This window comes from Stomoxys calcitrans, chromosome 4 (assembly GCF_963082655.1).
Source record: "Stomoxys calcitrans chromosome 4, idStoCalc2.1, whole genome shotgun sequence".
Taxonomy (NCBI): Eukaryota; Metazoa; Arthropoda; class Insecta; order Diptera; family Muscidae; genus Stomoxys; species Stomoxys calcitrans.
Window position 1 is genome coordinate 104,577,184 of NC_081555.1, and position 25,806 is coordinate 104,602,989.

A 25,806-nucleotide genomic window follows, 5' to 3' on the forward strand; every position below is an offset into this window, starting at 1 on the left:
TTACTTATTTTATTTTATTTTGTTTTGTTTTATTTTATTTTATTTTATTTTATTTTATTTTATTTTATTTTATTTTATTTTATTTTATTTTATTTTATTTTATTTTATTTTATTTTATTTTATTTTATTTTATTTTATTTTATTTTATTTTATTTTATTTTATTTTATTTTATTTTATTTTATTTTATTTTATTTTATATTATTTTATTTTATTTTATTTTATATTATTTCATTTTATTTTTATTTTATTTTATTTTACTTTATTTTATTTTATTTTTTTTTTATTTTATTTTATTTTATTTTATTTAATTTCATTTTATTTTATTTAATTTATGTTAAGTTTTTTTTTAATTTATTTTATTATTTTAATTTTTTATTATTTTTTTATTTAATTTTTTTTTAATGTTATCTTATCCTATCTTCATATTATTATTGTCTCAAATTTCTCATTAAATGATTCTTTACTAATTACAAATTTAATCTATTTATCTTTCTTTCCCCAATAGGTGGCTGCATCAATGCCTCTCCTGCTGGCAAACGACGCATAGCTGCCGCTGCAGAACAACAACAATTTGGAAGTTCTTATGGCAATAGCGGTGGTCTCTATGGTAACCTGTTAGATGACTCGGATGGTGCATCAGGTGGTGTTGGTGGTTTGTTCTCACGCTTCGGTTCACCTTTAACAACTATCACAGCAATTGCGGTTGCTGCCTGTCTTCTCATTGTAACCGTATTTGCTGTCATTTTTGCTGTCTTACAGGTTGGTATTAAGAGGTCTTATGCTTGAGTTCTCATACTCGTACATAGCTACATACCGAGCTATAGCACTGAGGGGGGGTTTGTGCTAGGCAAACATGTTGTCAAGTAAAACCAAAGAAATCCAGCTGATTCTTTGGGACATATAGCAACCAACTTATAATACAGCCTCATTTCTATTTGCGCTCCCTTTCCCTCCCTCCTGCCCTCCCTCACACAGTATAACTATGACTTTATTAGGGATGTTGGTAGACCACAAACATGGTTAGTGGCAAAGGCAAAGGAAATCTAAAAATTTTAAGCTTTTAAGAGGGGGCTAGGGGGAGATTTTCCTTAGACAAAATCAAAAAGCGGACTAAGAGCACCAGTCTCTACGATTGTGTGTAGGTGTAAGTTTGTATGCTTGTAAGGTTCTTAAAAGTCAGAGCATGCTTGCCGCTGTTACTGGTATTGCTGCATTGCAATACTGACTGATATTACATTGGCAACACCAAGCATCCTCACTTGCCCCTCCCCCAAAAGCACTGTTGTTTTGATTCTTAAAACACACACACACACACACAAACATCTATATAAACTACAAATATTCTATGGCTTCAATTCCAAATCATGTCCTTCTTCCTGAGAGTTGCTGTTATTGTGTGACAGAGGTCGGATGAAAGGGATTGTTTAGTATTGTCTATTGTCAGGATTACAATTTCAGCTTGTTTATTTAGCCATCCAGTCACGCTGAGCTAGCTGGGGCATTGTTTCTCCTCTTTCTTCTTTTATATATGGCTGTTTGAGTTCGTTATGATGTGTCAAAGTCTACAATTTCCAGACGTCATTATGGGATTTAACACATAAAAAGTGCAAAATATGATCACCAGATAAACACTCAACACTTTTTGTTGTTTGTTCTCTTGTGAATGGGACATTCTTCTGGGCTGTTGGATGTTTGCTAATAAACATTGTGTGGTGTAGGCAAAAACATTGGGGGCACCTTAATATATATATATATTTTTTTTGTATTTGTTGGCTTTCTAAAGGACTCCGGAATCTATAAAAATTTTTTTTGGGAGATTTAATAGAGGAAGTGATTGCCTTTGAGCAAGTTGGTTGAGTAAGATTATTGTGTGTTTTAAGTATACTAAAGGATATGCCAGAAAATAGTTTTGGTGATTTAAAACGTTGGGTTTTGTAGAAAATCTTTGGTCCATGCTGATTTCCTAGTGACATAAAGTTGTAAGAGAATAAAGAAGAAAGGTGTACAAGGATAACCAAATTCCCTCCATAAGCACCCCCACATACGATGAAGGTATGGAGGACTTTATATTGTATGTCGCTGTAAAAATCCCAACCAAAGTTTTTGTCTCGATTTGATTTCTTAAGAACATAAAAGGCTAACATCAATTGTAAACACCATATTTCGCATATGTTGATATAGCCTTCATGCAAAAAAGTTCAAGTTTAAGCTCAATGATAAGGGGCCTCCTTTTTATAGCCGAGTCCGAACGGCGTGCCGCAGTGCCACACCTCTTTGGAGAGAAGTTTTACAAATGTTGCCAGCATTGCATTGTATTGCATTTCGCCCATGAACATTCCACTAAGGAACCGGAGAAAACTTCTCACATATCAATGACTGCAGTCCGATTGAAGTTTAAGCTCAATGATAGGGGGCCTCCTTTTTATAGCCGAGTCCGAACGGCGTGCGCAGTGCGACACCTCTTTGAAGAGAAGTTTTACATGGCAGCATTAGGAGGGGAAAACCACCGATGAACGCCTGGGTCAGCATCATAGTCGGACATGCTGACCTCTGTGCTATGTTGGCAGCATTAGGAGGGAAAAACCACCGCTGAAAATTTTTTTCTGATGGTCTCACCAGGATTCGAACCCAGGCGTTCAGCGTCATAGGCGGACATACTAACCTCTGCGCTATGGTGGCCGCCATAGCATTCATAAAACTCCTTAATTTAGCCTCAGGACTTAGGTTAGTTTAGCTTAGGATTGAAAAGGGGGTGCAGACAATAATCTGCCTTATACCTCTGTAGACATACACCTAAGCCAGTAATCGGCTTATAGTGCGCTCTAAAAACTAAAAAGTAAACTCGTGCTTCTTACAAAATCCTTAATTGTTTTCCATACCACTCCCCTAAGTTGGTTCTTCTGTAGTATCGTTGGGCTAAGTACCGGTGTCTGTTAGTTGCAAAAGCCGGGCAATGACATAGGAAATGCTCCAACATCTCATCATCTTCCCCACATGCCCTACACATGTCATCACTTGCCGCACCGATTTTGCATAAGTGAGCTTGTAGTTCTATGTGTAACGTTATGACACCAAAAGCTATACTGACCTCCTTCTTACTTCCTTTCAATAATAGCCTCGTCCTCTCATGATTCGGATCACCCCATTGGATTGTCGCCGTCCTACCGACTGTTTCAATGTTCCACAGTGTTTGTCACCCACGCCCTTAAATCGTTCCGAAAGGCTTTGGGTTAACCAAGTTTATCGACGGCAGTTCTCTGGCCTTCACTGTCAAATCGTCCGCCCTTTCCCCGCCCGGCACCCAAACGATGCGGATTGTGGCATCCTCAAAGTAGGCGTTAATCTCCTTCTTACACTGCAAGACTCTTCGTTACCTTGCCGTCCTGGTTGTTATTGCCCTTATGGTCATTTTACTGTCCGTAAAAATGTTAACACTCGACGTCCTTGCATAATTACCAAACCACCTCATTCATGCCGTGACCGGCCGAATCTCTTCCTGCTGATCGTAAAGGGTGATTATTTTGAGGTTAGGATTTTCATGCATTAGTATGTGACAGATCACGTGGGATTTCAGACATGGTGTCAAAGAGAAAGATGCTCAGTATGCTTTGACATTTCATCATGAATAGACTTACTAACGAGCAACGCTTGCAAATCATTGAATTTTATTACCAAAATCAGTGTTCGGTTCGAAATGTGTTCAAATTTTGACAAATTTTGTTCAGCGATGAGGCTCATTTCTGGTTGAATGGCTACGTAAATAAGCAAAATTGCCGCATTTGGAGTGAAGAGCAACCAGAAGCCGTTCAAGAACTGCCCATGCATCCCGAAAAATGCACTGTTTGGTGTGGTTTGTACGCTGGTGAAATCATTGGACCGTATTTTTTCAAAGATGCTGTTGGACGCAACGTTACGGTGAATGAACACATTTCGAACCGAACACTGATTTTGGTAATAAAATTCAATGATTTGCAAGCGTTGCTCGTTAGTAAGTCTATTCATGATGAAATGTCAAAGCATACTGAGCATCTTTCTCTTTGACACCATGTCTGAAATCCCACGTGATCTGTCAAATACTAATGCATGAAAATCCTAACCTCAAAAAAATCACCCTTTATTATGGTCAGGCAGTCAAAAACAGATTTCGATCCCTGGGTTCTCAATGTAAACCCCCAGGCCCACTCTGCCCTCTAGCTTTGATCCATCCGTGTAACATGATCTTCCAGACGGCAAAACTAAGGTTCAGTACAAGACTGTGCAGCTGGCAGCAGTGCTGGCACTCGATCTTAAGTGTCGTCTCATGTATCCGATCGGAAACCTCTTCTCTTTCTACCAGGTTTCCTATTGTCGCCTCGCATATACAGCGATGATATGAACTGCTCCCTTCCTCAATCCATTCTCCCATTGCCTTAAGTCTCATAGTGGCAGTGGCTGCCTCACATTTAATCTGTGTGTCAATGGGTCGGACATCTAGAGTAGTCTCCAGTGACCTAGTGGGCGTGGTCCTTCCATCGCTCCGCCTATATCAAGACAACATGTTCCCCGAACTTGTTGTATGGTCCTAACGCTGCACTTATTCTCCATAGCAGTCCAGCAAACTACTGAGGCGTAAGTAAGTATTGGTCTCATCACGCTTCTGTAGAGCCAGTGGACTATTCTCGAACTCACGCCCCATTTCAAGTCTACGGGCAGTCTACATAGTGCCCAACATTTGTGAGCCTCTCAGTACGCTCCTGAATGTGACACTCGCCATGTAGATCACCTAAAATTCAGAAAATATGGCCCACAAAATCCTTTAAACTTGTTATACTCTACAGTACTGTGGTACAGGGTATTATAACTAAGTGCATTTGTTTGTAACACCCAGAAGGATGAGAGTTAGACCCATTGATAAGTATACCGATCGACTCAGAATCACTTTCTGATTCGATTTATGTCTATGTCCAACTGTATGTCTTTCTATCCGTCTGTCTGTACATGTTAAATTGTGTACAATCTACAGATCGCAGTTTTCATCCGATTGTCTTAAAATTTGGCACTGGTATGCTTTTCGGCCTAGAGACGAAGCCTATCGAAATTGGAAAAAATCGGTTCAGATTTATATATAGCTCCCATATATATGTTCGTTCGATTTTGAGAAATATTGCAGTAAAATGCTTATTTGTTAACCGATTCTCTTGTTAATTGGCAAAACGGATTTTCTTATGACTTTCAACATAACTGATGAATTTCATAGAAATCGGTTCAGATTTAGATATAGCTGCCATATATGTATATCGCCCGATTTTCACTTCTATGGTCACTGCAAGCGCATTTATTGACCAATTTTCCCAGAACTTTATACGACGCTTTCCTAGACGACCGTAACAGTATCTCTTAAGTTTTATCGAAATCGGTTCAGATTTGGATATAGCTCCCATATATATGTTCGTCCGATTTTGCGATATATTGCAATAAAGTCCTCATTTGTTAACCTATTCTCTCGTTATTTGACCGAAGGGATTTTTTTATAACTTTCAACATAACTGATGAATTTTATAAAAATCGGTTCAGATTCAGATATAGCTGCCATATATGTATATGGCCCGATTTGCACTTCTAGAGCCACTGCAAGCGCATTTATTAACCAATCTTCCCAGAACTTTGTACAACGCTTTCCTTGACGACTGTTTCAATATATCTTAAGTTTGCTCGAAATCGGTTCAGATTTAGATATAGCTTCCATATATATGTTCATCCGATTTTGCGAAATATTGCAATAAAGTGCTCATTTGTTAACTGATTCTCTCAAAATTTTGCAGGAATGATTTTCTCTTCACTCTCTAAAGTACTGGTGAATTTTATAGAAATCGGTTCAGATTTAGATATAGCTCTCATGTATATATATCGCCCGATTTCTACTTCTAGAGTCACAGCAATCGCATTTATTAACCAATCTTGCCAAAAATTTTGCACAACACTTTCCTCGACAACTACCACATTATCTGAGAAGTTTGCTCGAAATCGGTTCAGATGTCGATATAACATACTTTACTTTACTTTAATTGGCAATGACAGAATATTTGTTCCACTAGCCATCGTAGAAAAACGTTCCAAGCGCCTCGATCTTCTGCGCTCATTCTAAAATCTCTGACACCAAGTTTCGAAGTGTCTCCCACCACTTGATCTTTCCATCGGGCTTTTGGTCTTCCCGGTTTGCTGGTACCGTAGTGTTTGCCTTCAAAAGACTTCTTTGCTGAAGTTTTTCATCCATTCTGACAACATGAGGTAGCCAAGGCAGCCATTGTATATTGATGGGTGTAGCTATGCTATCGTCGTCATACAGTTCATACAGCTCGTGGTTCATACGTTGCCTATATTCTCCATTATCTGGAAAACTGGTCCATATGTTTTACGAAGAATCTTTCTCTCAAATACTCCAAGCACTGCCTCATCTGCTTTCACAAGTAGCCATGCCTCAGAACCATATAACAGCACGGGTAGTATCAGTGTCTTGTATAGTGTAAGCTTCGCCTGTCGAGTGGTGGCATGCCAGTATTATTCTTCGCTTTGCCAGTATTATTCTTCGCTTTATCTTAAAACTGGTGTCATTCATTTCGTTTACGGCGTTGCCGAGGTAGATAAAGTTACTGACTATCTCATAGTTGTGGTTCCCAACTTTCTCCATTTTCTTTATCCGCTCGGTTGTGCAAGGCTTTTTGGGAGTTGAAACCATCCATTTCGTCTTATCTCCATTTACTGCCAGACCCATTTTCACCGACTCACTTTCGATTCTTTCAAAGGCTGCAGTTACTACTTCCGGTGAGCGACCTATGATATTGATGTCGTCGGCATAAGCGAGTAGCATTTGTTCTCTTGCCATATCTATTTACATCTGCATCTCGTATAATCTTCTCGAATAGGATATTAAAGAGATCACACTATAGGCTGCCTTCTTGTCTAAAACCTCGTTTGATATTAAATGGTTCGAAGAGATTCATTCCTATTCATTCTGAGGAACTTGCATCAGCTAGGGTCATCTTGTAGATTCTTACTAATTTTACAGGGATACCAAACTCTGACATGGCTTGAAATACCAAATATCAAAAGCGTATTTCTAGTCAACAAAGTTATGGTAGGTGTTGATTTGTCCTTCTCGGGTCTTTTCCAGGACTTGGCGCAGTGTGAATATCTGCTCTAGAATGGATTTACCTGGTCTAAAGCATTGACTTTAGGTTTTAATCTTTCACACAGTACGCTCGAGAGTATATTGTATGCGATGGGGAGGAGACTTATTCCTCTGTGGTTGGCACATTCCGTCTTGACTCCTTTCTTGTGTAAGGGACATAGTATGCTGAGGTTGCAATCATCGGGTATGCGTTCTCCTATCCAGATTGCGCAGATAAGCTGATGCATACGCCTCATCAGCGTGTTGCCTCTGGTCTTAAATAGTTCAGCGGGTAACCCGTCGGCTCCTGTTGCCTTGTTCTTGCGCAGATAAGCTGATGCTTACGCCTAATCAGCATGTTGCTTCTGGTTTTAAATAGTTCAGCGGGTAAACCGTCGACTTATTCCTCTGTAGTTGGCGCATTCCATCTTGAATCCTTTCTTGTGTACGGGACATAGTATGCTGAGGTTCCAATCATCGGGTATGCGTTCTTCTAGCCAGATTGCGCAGATAAGCTGGTGCATACGCCCCATCAGCGTGTTGCCTCTGGTCTTAAATAGTTCAGCGGGTAACCCGTCGGCTCCTGTTGCCTTGTTCTCATTGATTTTAGGTTTCACAGTATGCTCGAGAGTACCTTGTATGCGATGGGGAGTAGACTTATTCCTCTGTAGTTGGCGCATTCCATCTTGACTCCTTTCTTGTGTAAGGGACATAGTATGCTGAAGTTCCAATCATCAAGTATGTGTTCCTCTAGCCAGATTGCGCAGATAAGCTGATGATTACGCCTCATCAGCATGTTGGCTCTGGTCTTAAATAGTTCAGCGGGTAACCCGTCGGCTCCTGTTGCCTTGTTCTCATTGATTTTTGGTTATAATCTTTCACACAGTACGCTCGAGAGTATCTTGTATGCGATGGGGAGTAGACTTATTCATCTGTAGTTGGCACATTCCGTCTTGACTCCTTTCTTGTGTACGGGACATAGTATGCTGAGGTTCCAATCATCGGGTATGAGTTCTCCTATCCAGATTGCGCAGATAAGCTGATGCATACGCCTCAGCAGCGTGTTGCTCCTGGTCTTAAATAGTGCAGCGGGTAACCCATCGGCTCCTGCTGCCTTGTTGTACTTTAGTCGGGTCTCTGCTACTTGGACCTCATTCTGACTAGGAGTTAAACATTCCATGCCATCATCAGGGATTGGTTCTGCGGCATCCTCAGATGTAGATATAGCTCCCATATATATGTTTGTCAGATTTGTGGTAATTTGCATTAATGTTGTCATTTGTCAACTTAAGTTATAAAAGTTTAAATATATTTGCCCGAAATTTGTTACCGATTGTTTAATAACCCATATGAAAACATCCGCTGAGGTCCATCAAAATTGGTTCAGATTTGGATATGGCTCCCACATTGTACTTGAAGGGAAGCTGTAGGATATTATACAGTCGGCACCGCCCGACTTTTGCTCTTCATTATATGAGTGCTTGCAACATCCATTGTAAACACCATATTCCGCACATGTTGATATAACATTCATAGAACTCCCTAATTTAGGTCCATTAGCTCCATTTAGTTCACCTAAAATTCAGAAAATATATCCCACGATATCGTTTTTACTTTAATGTTCAAATATTCTAAAAACTTTTTACATTTAGAGCCCTAATTGACCTTTAAGGAAATTTTAGCTAAGCCATTTAATTGTAAGCGACAGTAATTAATTTACTTACCAAGTTCAATGAATTCCATTTCTTAGGCCCATAGGAAAATTTTAGGCCTTTATCGAAAAAGTCCTGCCTGCCCCTCCAACACTCACACACGCACACACACCCACCTAGAAACATACATAAATCTTTTGCTCGCTTTAACGAAATGTCTTTTCATTGTTTTCCCATTCGTAAAGTTTTTCCATTAATCACCTGTTACATGTTTATTCCGCACAATAAAGGTTGAAAACGATTAATTTTATGTGTCAGCAAATTTAAGAGAAAAATCAAATTTATCAATTAATCGGTGTAAATCACTTTAATGAAAAATGTCATTTTGAAAGCGACCATATAAAGGCAAATAAATGGGGCATACCTGCCTACAAAAGAAAAACCAAAAATACTTTCAAAAAAACTGAACAGGAGAAGAAAAATTGATGAAAGATATATATTTCCTGCACAGATATTGAGAGGCTTCCTGGAGTTACAAAAATTGTTTTATGGTTTACACATTTTTTCTTGTTGTTAAGAATTTCCCCTTAAAATTATAGTCTCAATAACTTTCTTTCTTCAACATGTTTTGGCAGGGAGCTTTGGGTGGTCCAAAAAGGGGTCACACATTTTTCTCTTGTCCTTGTTGTTATTCTTTTGGCTAAGTGTGAGCAGCTGTGGGGTTTTGTATAAATGTACGAGTATGTGTGGGAGTATTCGTTGTATGGTAGTGACATGAAGTACTAAAGTAATGACAAAAACGTTTCGTAGGCAATTTGTCAAATATGTGCTGTACTCGCATGTGTAGTGGTGGTAGGGGTGTTGAGTTGAATTTTTATAGGGGTGGTATAATAAAGCAAACTGCTGTGCATATACAACACTATCTTTGGAAAAGGTAGTGGTATTGAAGGCCACCATTGCGCAGAGGTTTCCATGTCCTTCTATAACGCTGAACACCTTGGTTCGAATCCTGGCAAGAAAATTAGCATTATTGATTAGCCCCTCCTAATGCTGGCGACATATGTGAGGTTCTGTACCATTTGGTATGGCAGCCATGTAAAAGCTTCTGCCTAAAGAGGTGTTGCACTGCGGCACGCCGTTCGAACTCGAAAAAGGGGGGCTCCTTATCAGTGAACTTAAACTTGAATCGGACAGCACTCATTTATATGTGAGAAACTTGCCCCTGTTCCCTAATGGAATAAATAATTTTCATCTTTCGAAAGGATAATATTGGGTTTCTCCCTACGCTTGAATTTAGATGAAGACCTGCATCATGCATCAAGATTCCCAAAAAGAGGGCAGATCCCTAATCGGGCCCAGATTTAAGAAAAACTACATGAATGTGTATCCCCTGAGAATCATTGGTCCGTACCCACAAGAATACATACTAAAATCCATGTGAGAGCAATTTCGATACTAAAGAGTGATTTTGTAAGAGCTATAGGAAAATTTTTCACAAAAAAAAAACATAAAATTCAGAAAAATGCTTGAATTCTCTATTTGGGTTATATATAATATAAATATTAATTGGCTGATATCAAAATATGGATGCAATTCGGGGGCCACCGCTTAGTGTAGTGAGTTCATAGTAAACTTGGCCAAAAAATAGAAGGAGTAAACCTAGGTGGATGAAACATGATACAGATTATATAAAACATAGGACCAAAGATGGACCACATAGGCTCACGTTTTGGAATAGGTCCCATATAGAACGACCTTCCGTATTAAGGTCCTAGGCCCATTAAAGCTGTATATATGGGTTATCGTACTATATTTAGAAATAGCTGCCGTATAGACCGATCTGCGATCTAAAGCCCGTAAAAGGCGCATTTATTATCCGATTTTACTCGAATTTGAAACAGTGAGTATTTAGTATTGAGTATTGTGACTCCCTATATCCGACCCATATATGGTCTAAATCTAACTACATTAACATAAAGGTGCTATATAGACCGATCTACCGAATACCTTTCATTTGAGTCCTATATTGATATGTACATTGAATATGTCTGCTGGGAGCAGTTTTTGGGGTTGGGCGACCCCTTGGATATGGATGGGGGGTATACTAATCTTGTTATTCCATTGGTAACATCTCGAAATATTCATCTAAAACCCCATAAATTATATAAATTCTTGATCGTTTCGACGTTCTGTCTCGATCTAGCCATGTCCGTCCGTCCGTCTGTCGAAATCAAGATAGCGGTCGAACGGGTAGAGCTAGCCGCTTGAAATTATGCACAGATATTTAATATTGATGTAGGTCATTGGGGATTGCAAATGGTTCATATCGGTTCAGATTTAGATATAACTCCCATACTAGGTGATCTCCCTATTTGACTTCTTGAGCCCTGGAAGCCGCAAATTTTGTCCGATTTGGCTGAAATTGAGCTTGTACTGGTTTGTTATGACTTCCAACAACGGTGCTAAGTACGGTCCAAATCCGTCTATAACCTGGTATAGCTCCCATATAAATCGATCTCCAGATTTTACTTCTTGAGCCCCTGGATGAATCAATTTTCATTAGATTTGACTTAAATTTTGCACATAGTGTTCTCTTATGACTTCCAAAGACTGTGCCAAGTACGGTCTAACTTGGCCTATAACCTCGGCCTATACCATATACACCGATCTCCCGATTTGACTTCTTGAGCCCTTAGAAGCCACAATTTTGGCTCGATTTGGGTGAAATTTTGCACATAGTGTTCTGTTATGACCTCCAACAACTGTGGCGAGTACGGTTCACATCGGTTTATAACCTGGTATAGCTCCCATATAAACCGATCTCCCGTTTAGACTTCTTGAGCCCCTGGAATCCGCAGTTTTTGTCCGATTTGACTGAAATTTTTCACATGGTGTTTCTCTAATTACCTCCAACAACTGTGTTAAATGCGATCCAAATCGATCTATAACCTGGTCTAGCTCCCGTACAAACCGATCTATCGATTTGACTTCTGAGCCCCTGGAAGCCTCAATTTTCATCTGAATTGGCTTAAATTTTGCACATTGTGTTCTGTTATGACTTCTAACTACAGTGATAAAATAAGGTCCAAATCGGTCTATAATCTGATATAGCTCCTATATAAATGGATCCCCCGATTTGACTTTATTTATTTATTTATTTTGTATACATTTTTAGCGGAATCCATGGTGGCCCAGCCGTACTTAGCACGATTTTACTTGTTCTGATATTGATTATGAGATTTTGAGCTTTTTTTTTTTGAATAAAAAAAACATAGGAGTTGCACTAATGCGATTTTTTGCCATAATCTTCAATACCGTATACTCAGCTCTAAAATTTTTTTCCCATCAAAAATTGAAAATTTTCATAAGGGGTTAGCCTTTGCTAAAAAAATGCAAAAAAATAAAATGTGAAATTTTAAGAATTTCTGTTTATTTTACGAATCGTCTTCGAATTTCGAACTGCGGAATGCTTAAAATTTTCAAAATTCAAAAAAATGAAGGAGTTATGGCACTTTTTGGGCTTCAAAACGATCTTGAATTTTTATGTCCTTAAAAATTGGTTTTTGTGAAGTCTTTCATAGCAACTTTTACGGTATTGCTTCATCTAGCACCTCTACGAAAAGAGATTTTCCTCACGAATCCATCGCTGTCTGAAAAACTGTTAGTTTTGCAAAACTAAGGAAGTGACAGCAATTGCAAACTCACGTTGGTTTCTTGGAATTTTTTGGGTATGAATTATGCGGTTTGGAATCAGTATTCTAAAGTTTTCAAGGAAATAGGAAAGAGTATAGCTTTGTCCAGCACCATAGCGGAAAGAGATTTTCTTCACGTATCCAACGGTGTCCTCAGAATTTTTGAAATTCGCAAAACTAAGTATGTTACAGCAATTTCAAACTCACCTTAATTTTTTATGCATTTTTCGGATAGTAATTATGCGATTTTGAGCTTGTTTTTTGAGGAAATCACTTAGGAGTTGCACCAAACCGTTTTTTTTTTTGCTATAATCTTCAATACTGTATACTCAATTCGAAAATTTTTTTCGCATCAAAAATTTAAAATTTTCATAAGGGGTTAGCCTTTGCTAAAAAAATGAAAAAAAATTAAATGTGAAATTTTAAGTAATTCTGTTTACATTACGAATTGTCTTCGAATTTCAAACTGCGGAATGCCAGAAATTTTTTGAAATTCCAAGAAATGAAGGAGTTACAGCGTTTTTGGCCTTTGAACACGACCTTGAATTTTTACGCCCAAAAAATTTTGGTGTTTGCGATGTTTTTCATAGAAAACAATAGGATATTGCTTCATCCACCACAGAAACAGATTTTTCTCATGAATCCAACGGTGTCTGCAAAATTGTGAAGTTTGCAAAACTAAGGAAATTGCAGCAATTGCAAACTCATGTTGGTTTTTTTTTCAATTTTTACACCCTAACCACCACTGTGGTACAGGGTGTTATAACTTAGTGAATTTGTTTGTAACACCCAAAAGGAAGAGAGATAGACCCATTGATAAGTATACAGATGGACTCAGAATCTCTTTCTGATTCCATTTAGCTATGTCTGTCTGTCTGTCTGCCTGTCTGTCCATCTATTCATGTTAATTTGTGTACAAAATACAGGTCGAAATTTTCATCCGATCGTCTTAAAATATGGTACAGGCATGTTTTTCGGCCTAGAGGCGAAACCTACTGAAATTGGAAAAAATCGTTTCAGATTTAAATATAGCTCCCATATATACGCTCGTCCGATTTGGACAATTCTTGCAATAATGTGGTCATTTGTTACCCGATTCTCCCGAAATTTGGCGGAGAGAGTTTTCTTCTGACTCTCGACATTACTGGTGTATTTCATAGAAATCGGTTTAGATTTAGATATAGCTCCCATATGTGTTATCGCCCGTTTTTCACATCTAGAGCCACTGCAATCGCATTTATTGACCAATCTTCCCAAAATTTTGTACAACGCTTTGTTCGACGACTTCCACAATATCTCTAAAGTTTGGTCGACATCATTGCAGACTTATATATAGCTCCCATATATATGCACATACGATTTGCAGTAATAATGTAATAAAGGGGTCTTTTGTTGACCCATTCCTTCGAAATTTAGCAAGAAGGATTTTCTCTTGATTCTCGACATTACACCCAGAGAAAAGTTGATACCAAACGTGCTCATTTCAGTACCATACGGTGTTCATAGTAAAGCAACACCGTGTAGTACAAAAACAATACCGGATAGTTTGGATGAGACATAAAATGATTAGTACCGTTTGGTACTAGCTTGATTACCGAACTGGTATTGGTTTTAATACCAATCTGTTATTGGTTTTAGCACCAAACGTTATTGGTTTTAGTACCAAATCGTTATCGATTTACATTACATACATAATTCCACCCCCTAATGAACCAAAAAAAAAAAAACCATTGAAAATAACTTTAATCTTATTTTATTTCAATTACTTTTGCTAATAATTACAAAAAGTAATGTTACACCATGACCAATCTCAATTCTTTGTATTCAGCAATTGATTCCATATCCATTGGGTCCCAGAAGTGGTTTTGATATGAATAAACCAACACAGCATTGTGTTCCAAACAAAAGACTATCATGTTTTTGATGAAGAATATCCTTATAATTTGTACTAATTCCATTATCACCGCTTTCAAGTATTTGAGCTGGATTTTGCATACTCAAATTGTATTAAAACATTTACTTATTTGTTTAACAAATATATTATAATGGCGTACAAAGCTTGGAGGCCACCGTAGCGCCGAGGTTAGCATGTCCGCATATGACGCTGAACGCCTGGGTACGAATCCTGGTGAGACCATCAGAAAAAAAATTTTCAGTGGTGGTTTTCCCCTCCTAATGCTGGCAACATTTGTGAGGTACTATGCCTTTAAAAGGAGGCCCCTCATCATTGAGCTTAAACTTCAATCGGACTGCACTCATTGGTATGTGAGAAGTTTGCCCCTGTTCCTTAGTGGAATGTTCATGGGCAAAATTTGCATTTTAACAAGTAAAAGCGTGCTAAGTTCGGCCGGGCCGAATCTTATATACCCTCCACCATGGATCGCATTTGTCGAGTTCTTTTCATGGCATCTCTTCTTAGGCAAAAAAGGATATAAGAAAAGAGTTGCTCTGCTATAAAAACGATATCAAGATATGGTCCGGTTCGGACCACAATTAAATTATATGTTGGAGACCTGTGTAAAATTTCAGCCAATTCGTATAAGAATTGCGCCCATTGGGGCTCACGAAGTAAAATAGAGAGAACGATTTATATGGGATCTGTATCGGGCTATAGACCGATTCAGACCATAATAAACACGTTTGTTGATGGTCATGAGTGGATCCATCGTACAAAATTTCAGGCATATCGGATAAGAATTGCGCACTCTAGAGGCTCAAGAAGTCAAGATCCCAGATCGGTTTATATGGCAGCTATATCAGGTTATGAACCGATTTGAACCATACTTGGCACAGTTGTTGAATATCATAACAAAACACGTCGTGCAAAATTTCATTCTGATCGGATAAGAATTGCGCACTCTAGAGGCTCAAGAAATCAAGAAATCAAGACCCAAGATCGGTTTATATGGCAGCTATATCAGGTTATGGACCGATTTGAAGTATACTTGGCACAGTTGTTGGATATCATAGCAAAACACGTCGTGCAAAATTTCATTCCAATCGGATAAGAATTGCGCACTCTAGAGGCTCAAGTAGTCAAGACCCAAGATCGGTTTATATGGCAGCTATATCAAAACATGGACCGATATGGCCCATTTACAATACCAACCGACCTACACTAATAAGAAGTGTTTGTGCAAAATTTCAAGCGGCTAGCTTTACTCCTTCGGAAGTTAGCGTGCTTTCGACAGACAGACTGACGGACGGACATGGCTAGATCGACATAAAATGTCGCGACGATCAAGAATATATATACTTTATGGGGTCTCAGACGAATATTTCGAGTAGTTACAAACAGAATGACGAAATTAGTATACCCCCCATCTTATGGTGGAGGCTATAAAAACAATACCGGATGGTATAGATTAAACATAAAATGATTAGTACCGTTTGGTACTAGCCTTATTACCAAACTGGTATTTGTTTCAATACCAATCTGTTGTTGGTTTTAGCACCAGACAGTTATTGGTTTTAGTACTAATTTTAGTACCAAATTAAGTTAAATTTATGTATTAAAATTTAAATTTTTGTTCCCAGCCTCGTTCAGCATTTGTTCCCAGCTTCTTATTTCCTCCTCCTTATTTGTTTCCCCAATTTCAACTCTTTTTGCAATGCAAAAATATTAAAACCCCTTTTATTTTTGTCGTTTTTCCCCTTTTTCAGCTTCTTCGCACTTTGCCATTTTTTTTGCTCCTTTCACTACGATTCCGTTGTTGCTCCTTTTTTGTGGGATTTGTTTTTTTTTTATCATATATATGGAGCGGCAAAAGCCTTGCTTCTTGGCTCCTGCCTAAACCGATGGCATATCTAATGAGTTTTTGCCAACGACGATGACAACGATGGCAAAGTGAAAAAAAAAATGAAATGATACAGAGAAAAAAGCAAAAAAGACAACAAAAAAAAACGAAAAAAAACGAAACGTGAGCGCAGAAAGGATATAAAAAAGGATTTTATTTGCCAACATGGTGCTTTGGCTAAACGTTTCAAGTATTTGATTTCTGGACTCTTCTTTGGCAGACATTTCTGTATCTTTGCTTCCCAGCGATCGTCTCTCCAGCCATCTGCCCGTTCGCCCATCCTCCTATACTGGTGTGTGGCTTCATCTGTATATGAAAAGAGTTTCGGGCTTTATCTTTATGCCTTAGCCCATTAAAAGACGGCTGTGTATCATTTATTTAAATGGTCCTTAAATACGTGTGTGAGATTTTCAAATTCTAAAGCCATATTGCAAAGAAAGGCATGAGCGACACACATCTCTCATACAATCCATATTCCTTTGTGGGGATTATCCCTTAACATACGAGGTCATATTGTCCTTTAAAGACTTAAAACATTTGCATTTTTCTTTCCTTTTATGTGTTTTTTTGTTTGCATTTATTTTTTGTCAATTTACCCATTTTTGTTTTATGGTCTAATGTCGTAGTTTGAGTTTGATTTCAGAGTTGGTCACAATAAAAAAATGTTTGATTTTATAGGACAATTTGCAATATTGTTGTGTGATTACTTTGCCCATATGGGGGACAGACACATTATAATTCTCAGCACTTAAAGTTGAAAATTTGATGAGACAAACTTTTTGTGAGCTTAAACTGATTGCTTAAGGATATTTGATGTAGTAAACTGGAAATATCTTAGGTAGCTTAAAAAGTAAATAGCAAATAGCCTCCCACATGGATAACATTTGACATGCATTTTTCAAAGAAGAAAATTGGTTTATATAGAAAGATGTCATAGCATTATGCCATGGGCAAAATATCAGCCAAATCGGATATAAAATACGTTCTCTGTAATTCATAGGGACGAAAAAACGCAAATAAAATAGTCCATCGGATTAGCGTCTGGCGAATTGGCCAGCACTGTTTGGACGAAGCAAAATACGGAACATGATTTTTTTACCATTTTTAATTCATATGTTACTGTGCCGAGTCTTGTTGGTGGGTCCATATTTCCATGCCCACGCCCCCAAAGTAGCTTCAAAAATGTTTTCCTGATAATTAGCTACATTTACTATGGAGGCCACCGTAGCGCAGAGATTAGCATGTCCGCCTATGACGCTGAACGCCTGGCGAGACTATCATAAAAATTGGTTATCCCCTCCGACATATGGCGACATATGTGAGGTACTATGCCATGTAAAAACTCCTCCTCAAAAGAGGTGTTGCACTGCAGGACGCCGTTCGGACTCGGCTAAAAAAGGAGGTCCCTTATCATTGAGCTTAAACTTAAATCGGACTGCACTCATTGATATGTGAGAAGTTTGCCCCTGGAATGTTCTCGGGCAAAATTTGCAAAATTTACTTTGACGCCAGGCTTGATGGAAAATATTGGATATCGACCATCGGCAGTCACAGCTGCCCATACCATCACATGAGGTTAAAAATGACTTCTGGTGGCCGTTCGTCTGGTGAACGTTCCGAACTATTCAAGATATTGTTGCAGTTTTTTTTTTTTTGGACAATCACCCATTTGTAGTGCGATACACAAACATTTTGTTCACTTTCAGGTGTTTGAAATGACCAACAATAACCGGTTGTGGTTTTCCAGCCAAATATAACGCAATCCTCTATTAAGCTTGAATTTCATCACAAATATCTTCCTTTATACCATACACCACCACTGTGGTACAGGGTATTATAACTTTGTGCATTTGTTTGTAACACCGAGAAGGAAGAGAGATAGACCCATTGATAAGTATACCGAATGACTCAAAATTAATTTCGGATTCGATTTAGTTATGTCCGTCTGTCTGTCTGTCCATGTTAATTTATGTACAAGGTACAGGTCCGATCGTCTTAAAATTTGGCAGAAGCATTTTTCTGGGCCTAGAGACAAAGCCTATTGAAATTGGAAATAATCGGTTCAGATTTGGGTATAGCTCCCATATATATGTTCGTCCAATTTGCAGTAATAATGCAATAAAGTGCTCATTTGTTAACCGATTCTCTTGGAATTTTGCAGGAAGTATTTTCTCTTGACTCTCAACAGTACTGGTGAATTTCATAGAAATTGGTCCAGTTTTAGATATAGCTCTCATATATATATCGACCGATTTTCACTACTATGGTCACTGCAAGCGCATTTATTGACCAATCTTGCCAAAATTTTGCATAGCCATTTCCTCGACGGCTATCACAAAATCTAAGAAGTTTGCTCGAAATCTGTTCAGATATAGATATAGCTCCCATATATATATGTTCTTCAGATTTGGAATAATTTTGCAATAAAGTGCTCATTTGTCAACCGATTTTCTCGAAATTTGGCAAGAAGGGTTTTCTTATGGCTTTTGACTGGTGAATTTCATAAAAATCGGTCTAGATTTTGATATAGCTGCCATTGTATTTCGCCCGATTTTCACTTTTGGAGTAACTGTAAGCGCATTTACTGACCAATCTTGCCAAAATTCTGCACAATTTTTTACACCATGCTTACCACGTAATCAAAGAAGTTTGATCAACATCGGTTCAGATTTGGATGTAGCTTCTATATATACGTTTGTCAGATTTTAGCTAATTTGCAATAATGTTGTCATTTGTCAATCGTTTTTTTTTTTCAACTTGAACATATTTGCTCGAAATTTGAATGTTTAATAACCCAACTGAAAACATCCAGCGAGGTTCATCAAAATTGGTTCAGAATTACATATAGCTCGCACTTTGTACCCATAGTGTAAGTGTAGGGTATTGTAAAGTCGGCACCGCCCAACTTTTGCCTTTCCTTGGTGGTTTGGATACGAATTATGCTATTTTGAAGCAGTATTTTGAATTTTTTAAGGATATAGGAAAGAGTATGGCTTCGTCTAGCAACATTGCAGAAAGAGATTTTCTTCAAGAATCCAACAGTGTCCTCAGATTTTTGAAAAAAGAGATGTTACACCAATTTCAAACTCATATCGATTTTTTTAAAAATTTTCGGATAATGATTATGCCATTTTGAGCTTGTTTTTAGGAAAAAAAACATAGGACTTGCACTTATCCGATTTTTTTGCCATAATCTTCAATACTGTATACGCAACTCGAAATTTTTTTTCGCATCAAAAAATGAAAATTTTCGTAAGGGGTTAGCCTTTGCTAAAAAAATGCAAAAAAAAAAATAAAATGTGAAATTTCAAGGAATACTGATGATTTTACGAATTGTCTTGGAATTTCGAACTATGGAGTGCAAGAAAATTTTAGAAATTCGGAAAAATAAAGGAGTTACAGCGTTTTTGGCTTTGAAAAAGACCTTGAATTTTTACGCCCAAAAAAAAATTAGATTTTGCGAAGTTTTTCATGGAAAACTTTACAGCATTGACTTATTTAGCACCACCACAGAAAGAGAATTTTCTCATGAATCCAACGGTGTCTGAAAAATTGTGATGTTTGCAAAACTAAAGAAGTTGCAGCAATTGCAAAGTCATTTGGTTTTTTTGAATTTTTTGGATATGAGTTATGCAAATTTGAAGCAATTTTCCAAAGTTTTCCAGAAAATAGGAAAGAGTATTGTTCCGTCCAGCACCATTGTGGAAACAGATTTTCTTCGCGAATCTAACGGTGTCCTCAGAAATTTGAAATTTGCAAATCTAAAGATGTTACAGCAATATCAAGCTCATCGTGATTTTTTTAACCATTTTTCGGATATTAATTATGCGATTTTGAGCTTGTTTTTTGAAGAAAAAAACACAGGAGTTGCACTAAACCGAATTTTTTGCCGTAATCTTCAATACTGTATACTCAACTCGAAAATTTTTTCCGCATTGAACATTGAAAATTTTCACAAGGGGTTAGCCTTTGCTAAAAAAATGCAAAAAAAATAAAATGTGAAATTTCAAGTAATTCTGTTTATTGTTCGAATCGTCTTCGAATTTCGAACTGCGGAATGCTAGAAAATTTTCGAAATTCGAAAAAATGAAGGAGTTACAGCGTTTTTGAGCTTGAAAACGACCTTGAATTTTTACGCCCAAAAAATATTGGTTTTTGCGATGCTTGCCTCGCCCAGCACCATTACGGAAAGAGATTTTCTTCACGAATCCAACGGTGTCTTCAGAATCTAGAAATTCGCATAACTAAAGATGTTACAGCAATTTCAAACTCACCTTAATTTTTTTAACCATTTTTCGGATATTACAATAATTATGCGATTTTGAGCTTATTTTTTGAGGAAATAACTTGGGAGTTGCACTAAACCGAATTTTTTGCCGTAATCTTCAATACTGTATACTCAACTCGAAAATTTTTTTCGCATCAAAAATTGAAAATTTTTATAAGGGGTTAGCCTTTGCTAAAAAAATGCAAAAAAAATAAAATGTGAAATTTCAAGTAATTCTGTTTATTGTTCGAATCGTCTTCGAATTTCGAACTGCGGAATGCTAGAAAATTTTCGAAATTCGAAAAAATGAAGGAGTTATGGCGTTTTTGGCCTTAAAAACGACCTTGAATTTTTATGCTCAAAAAAATTTTGTTTTTGCAATGTTTTTCATAGAAAATTTTAAGGCATTGCTTCATATAGTATCCCTGCGGAAAGAGATTTTCTTCACGAATCCAACGGTGTCTGAAAAATTTTAAAAGTTTACAATCTAAGGAAGTTACAGCAATTGCAAACTTATGTTGATTTTTTTGAATTTTTTGGATATGAATTATGCGATGTTGAAACAGTACTCTAAAGTTTTCAAGGAAAAAAGGAAAGAATATGGCTTCGTCCAGCACCACTGCAGAAAGATATTTTCTTCACAAATCCAACAGTGTCCTCAGAAATTTGAAAATCGAAAATCTAAAGATGTTACAGCAATGTCAAACTCATTGTGATTTTTTAGCATTTTTCGAATATTAATTATGGGATTTCGAGCTTGTTTTTTTGAAGAAAAAAGTTAGGAGTTATACCAAAACGAATTTTTTGCCGTAGTCTTCAATACTGTATACTCAACTCGAAAAATTTTTTCGCATGCAAAATTGAAAATTTTCATAAGGGGTTAGCCTTTGCTAAAAAAATGCAAAAAAAATAAAATGTGAAATTTTAAGTAATTCTGCTTATTGTTCGAATTGTATTCGCATTTCGAACTGCGGAATGCTAAACATTTTTCGAAATTCGAAAAAATTAAGGAGTTACAGCGATTTCAACCTTGAAAACGACCTTAAATTTTTATGCCCAAAAAACCTTTTGTTTTTCATAGAAAACTTTAAGGTATTACTTCATCTAGGACCACTATGGAAACAGATTTTCCTGATGAATCCAACCGTATAAACCGATCTTGGATCTTTACGTCTTGAGCCGCTAGAGGGCGCAATTTCTATCCGATTTGACTGAAATTTTGCATGAGTTGTTTCGTTATGACTTCCAGCAGGTGTGTTTAGTATGGTTTAAATTTGTTCATATCCTGATATAGCTGACATATAAACCGATCTGGGATCTTGACTTTTTGAGCCTCTAGAGGGCGCAATTCTCATCCAATTTGGCAGAAATTTTGTACAACGGCTTCTCTCATGACTTTTAACATACGAGCTTGATACAGCTCCCATATAAACCAATCTCCCGATTTTGCTTCTTGAGTCATTCCGTTTGCAACGTATCGAAATATCCATTACCGACCTTTAAAGTTTATATAGTCTTGATTAGCGTATAAATCTAAGACGATCTAGACATGTCCGTCCGGCTGTCTGTTAAAATCACGCTACAGTCTTCAAAAATAGAGATATTGAGCTGAAATTTTGCACAGATTCTTTTTTTGCCCATAAGCAGGTTAAGTTCGCAGATGGCCTATATCGGACTATATCTTAATATAGCCCCCATATAGACCGATCCACCGATTTAGGGTCTTAGGCTCATAAAAGCCACATTTATTATCCGATTTAGCTGAAAATTCGTCTTATGCCCTTCGACATCTTTCTGCAATATGGCCCAAATCGGTCCAGATTTGAATATAGCTGCCATATAGACCGTACGTCCGATTTAGGGTCTTAGTCCCATAATCGCCACATTTATTATCCAATTAAGCTGAAATTCGGGACAGTGAGTTGTGTTAGGCCCTTCGACAGCTTTCTTCAATATGGCTCAGATCGGTCCAGATTTGGATATAGCTGCCGTATAGACCGATCCTCCGATTTTGGGTCTTAGGCCCATAAAAGCCACATTTATTATCCGATTTAGCTAAAATTTGGGACAGTGAGTTGTGTTAGGCTCTTTGATGTCCTTCGTCAATTTGGCCCAGATCGGTTCAGAATTGGTTATAGCTGCCATATAGACCGATCCTCCGGTTTAGTGTCTAAGGCCCATAAAAGCCACGTTTATTATCCGATTTTGCTGAAATTTGGGACAATGAGTTGTGTTAGGCCCTCCGACATTCTTCGTCAAGTTGGTCCAGATCGGTCCAGATTTGGATATAGCTGCCATATAGACCGATCGTCCGATTTAGGGTCTAAGGCCCATAAAATCCACATTTATTATCCGATTTAGCTGAAATTTGGGACAATGAGTTGTATTAGGCCCATCGACATTCTTCGTCAATTTGGCCCAGATAGGTCCAGATTTGGATATAGCTGCCATATAGACCGATCCTCCGATTTAGTGTCTAAGACCCATAAAAGCCACATTTATTATCCGATTTTGCTGAAATTTGGGACAGTGAGTTGTGTTAGGCCCTCCGACATTCTTCGTCAAGTTGGTCCAGATCGGTCCAGATTTGGATATAGCTGCCATATAGACCGATCGTCCGATTTAGGGTCTTCGGCCCATAAAAGCCACATTTATTATCCGATTTAGCTGAAATTTGGGACAATGAGTTGTATTAGGCCCATCGACATTCTTCGTCAATTTGGCCCAGATAGGTCCAGATTTGGATATAGCTGCCATATAGGCCGATCCTCCGGTTTAGTGTCTAAGGCCCATAAAAGCCACACTTATTATCCGATTTTGCTGAAATTTGGTACAGTGAGTTGTGTTAGGCCCTCCGACATTCTTCGTCAAGTTGGTCCAGATCGGTCCAGATTTGGATATAGCTGCCATATAGACCGATCGTCCGATTTAGGGTCTTAGGCCCATAAAAGCCACATTTATTATCCGATTTAGCTGAAATTTGGGACAATGAGTTGTATTAGGCCCATCGACATTCTTCGTCAATTTGGCCCAGATAGGTCCAGATTTGGATATAGCTACCATATAGACCGATCCTCCGATTTAGTGTCTAAGGCCCATAAAAGCCACATTTATTATCCGATTTTGCTGAAATTTGGGACAGTGAGTTGTGTTAGGCCCTCCGACATTCTTCGTCAATTTGGCCCAGATAGGTCCAGCTTTGGATATAGCTACCATATAGACCGATCCTCCGATTTAGTGTCTAAGGCCCATAAAAGCCACATTTATTATCCGATTTTGCTGAAATTTGGGACAGTGAGTTGTGTTAGGCCCTCCGACATTCTTCGTCAAGTTGGTCCAGATCGGTCCAGATTTGGATATAGCTGCCACATAGACCGATCGTCCGATTTAGGGTCTTAGGCCCATAAAAGCCACATTTATTATCCGATTTTGCTGAAATTCGGGACAGTGAGATGTGTTAGACCCTTCGACATCCTTCGTCAATTTGGCTCAGATCGGTCCAGATTTGGTTATAGCTGCCATATAGACCGATCCTCCGATTTAGGGTCTTAGGCTCAAAAGAGCCACATTTATTATCCGATTTTGCTGAAATTTGGGACTGTGAGTTAAGTCAAGCCCTTGGACTTCCTTCGTAAATTTGGTTCAGATCGATCGAGATTCGGAATGAAAGGTGGTTTACATATATACCCGAGGTGGTGGGTATCCAAAGTTCGGCCCTGCCGAACTTAACACCTTTTAACTTGTTATCTGTTTCATGGTTATCTAACACAAATTTCTTTTCTCTCTGCTTTTAGCGTTCCAGTAATCAGGCAGTCCGTAAAACTATACGCTACAACAAAGTACCCACCAATAGTCGACGAAGAAATCGCATTACATCGGCCAGTACACTGCTCAAAGTTGATGCTGAGGCAAATTTAGAAGATGAAGAAGAGGAGGAAGATGACTACGAAGAAGAGGATGAAGATGAAGTTTACGAAAGGGATTTGCAGCAACAAAATCAAAATTCCAAAAACAAAGAAGAAGACGATGATAATGAGAATGAGGAACAGGACGATTTAGATCTATTCGATAAAAATATGAAAATGCATATGGGCAAGAAACAAAGAAGAACCATGGCGGTGAGGCAGCAACACAAGGAGGAAAATGAATTGAATACCTTTGTCAGAGTGCCACTTAAAAAATCCAGTTCCAGTTCGGCGAAAACTGAAGAAAAAACGCAAAGAACATAGAAGTGCCGCACCTGCCGCAAGGCGATATAAATCCCAAGCAGAGGTGAAAACTGTGAAAAGAAAAATTATAAAGAAAAAAAAAACATAAATAACAAAAAACATAAAAAAATTGTAAATTTTGTATAAAGAAAATTGTACCTTATTATAAAAAAAAAACAACAAAAATGATATAAAAAAGAGGATATAAGAGCATCTCCTCTCCCTCTCCCCTACCACATATACACACAAGAGAATTAGAGATGAGAAAAGTAAACGAAAACGAAATATGTAATTGTAACAGCTCTAAGCTTAAATTATAGAGTAATTGTAATATGTTTTTGTTTTGTTTTTCATTTAATTTTTTTGTATTAAATTAGGAAATCGGTAAAAAAAACTAAAACAAAAACAAAAAACTTAAAACTTCACTTCTGTTAATAGACAATTCAACATTTTATCCACCAAACCCCCCCAAAAAAACACTTGATTGCCGTTTACTAAACTCTTATAGAATATATTGTAAATCTTAATGAACTTATAAAAAAAAAAAAACAAAACAAAAACCTTAAATTGATTTTATGTGCAGTGGTTTATATTTTAAAAAATTTATTAAAGAAATATTTTATTATTATATGCAGAGAAAAAACAAAAACGAAACTTTTATGTAAATTTGTTTGTCATTGTAATTCTTTGTTTCCTTCCTCCTTTTGTAGCAAATGATTTCAACAAACATTGGCATACACTCCATTGTTTACAACTCTGTTTGAGTATGTTCAAGGACTTGAGCTTTGCGAATTTCAATTATCCTAGCCACCACAGCATAGCCAATGAATAAGAACACCATGATTTTTTTTTTTCTCTTTTAATTTATGTCCTATTTTATTGTAATACCCTTGATGGGCCTATGTTATTTCTATTGCACTTTTATTTTGTAGATTTTAATTAATGATGTATGTTTATTTTAAAAATTGAATAAATCAAAAATTGGATGAGAAAACTGTAAAAAAAAAGAATTTAATATTATTTTTATTTCTTGAGTTGGAAT

The 25,806-nt window shown here is 37.5% G+C and overlaps 1 protein-coding gene across 5 annotated transcripts in view; it reads left to right on the plus strand.

The window, feature by feature from the left end:
- Positions 1-25,774, plus strand: part of LOC106090602 (furin-like protease 2) — a 902,413-nt gene extending 876,639 nt beyond the window's left edge. For all 5 annotated transcript variants that reach the window (XM_059366328.1, XM_059366325.1, XM_059366324.1 and 2 more), the window contains exons 16-17: positions 507-760; positions 24,351-25,774. In XM_059366328.1, the coding sequence (XP_059222311.1) occupies positions 507-760; positions 24,351-24,785 (689 nt within the window). In that variant the 3' untranslated portion in view covers positions 24,786-25,774. The remainder of the gene's footprint in view (positions 1-506; positions 761-24,350) is intronic.
- The last annotated feature ends 32 nt before the right edge of the window (positions 25,775-25,806 follow it).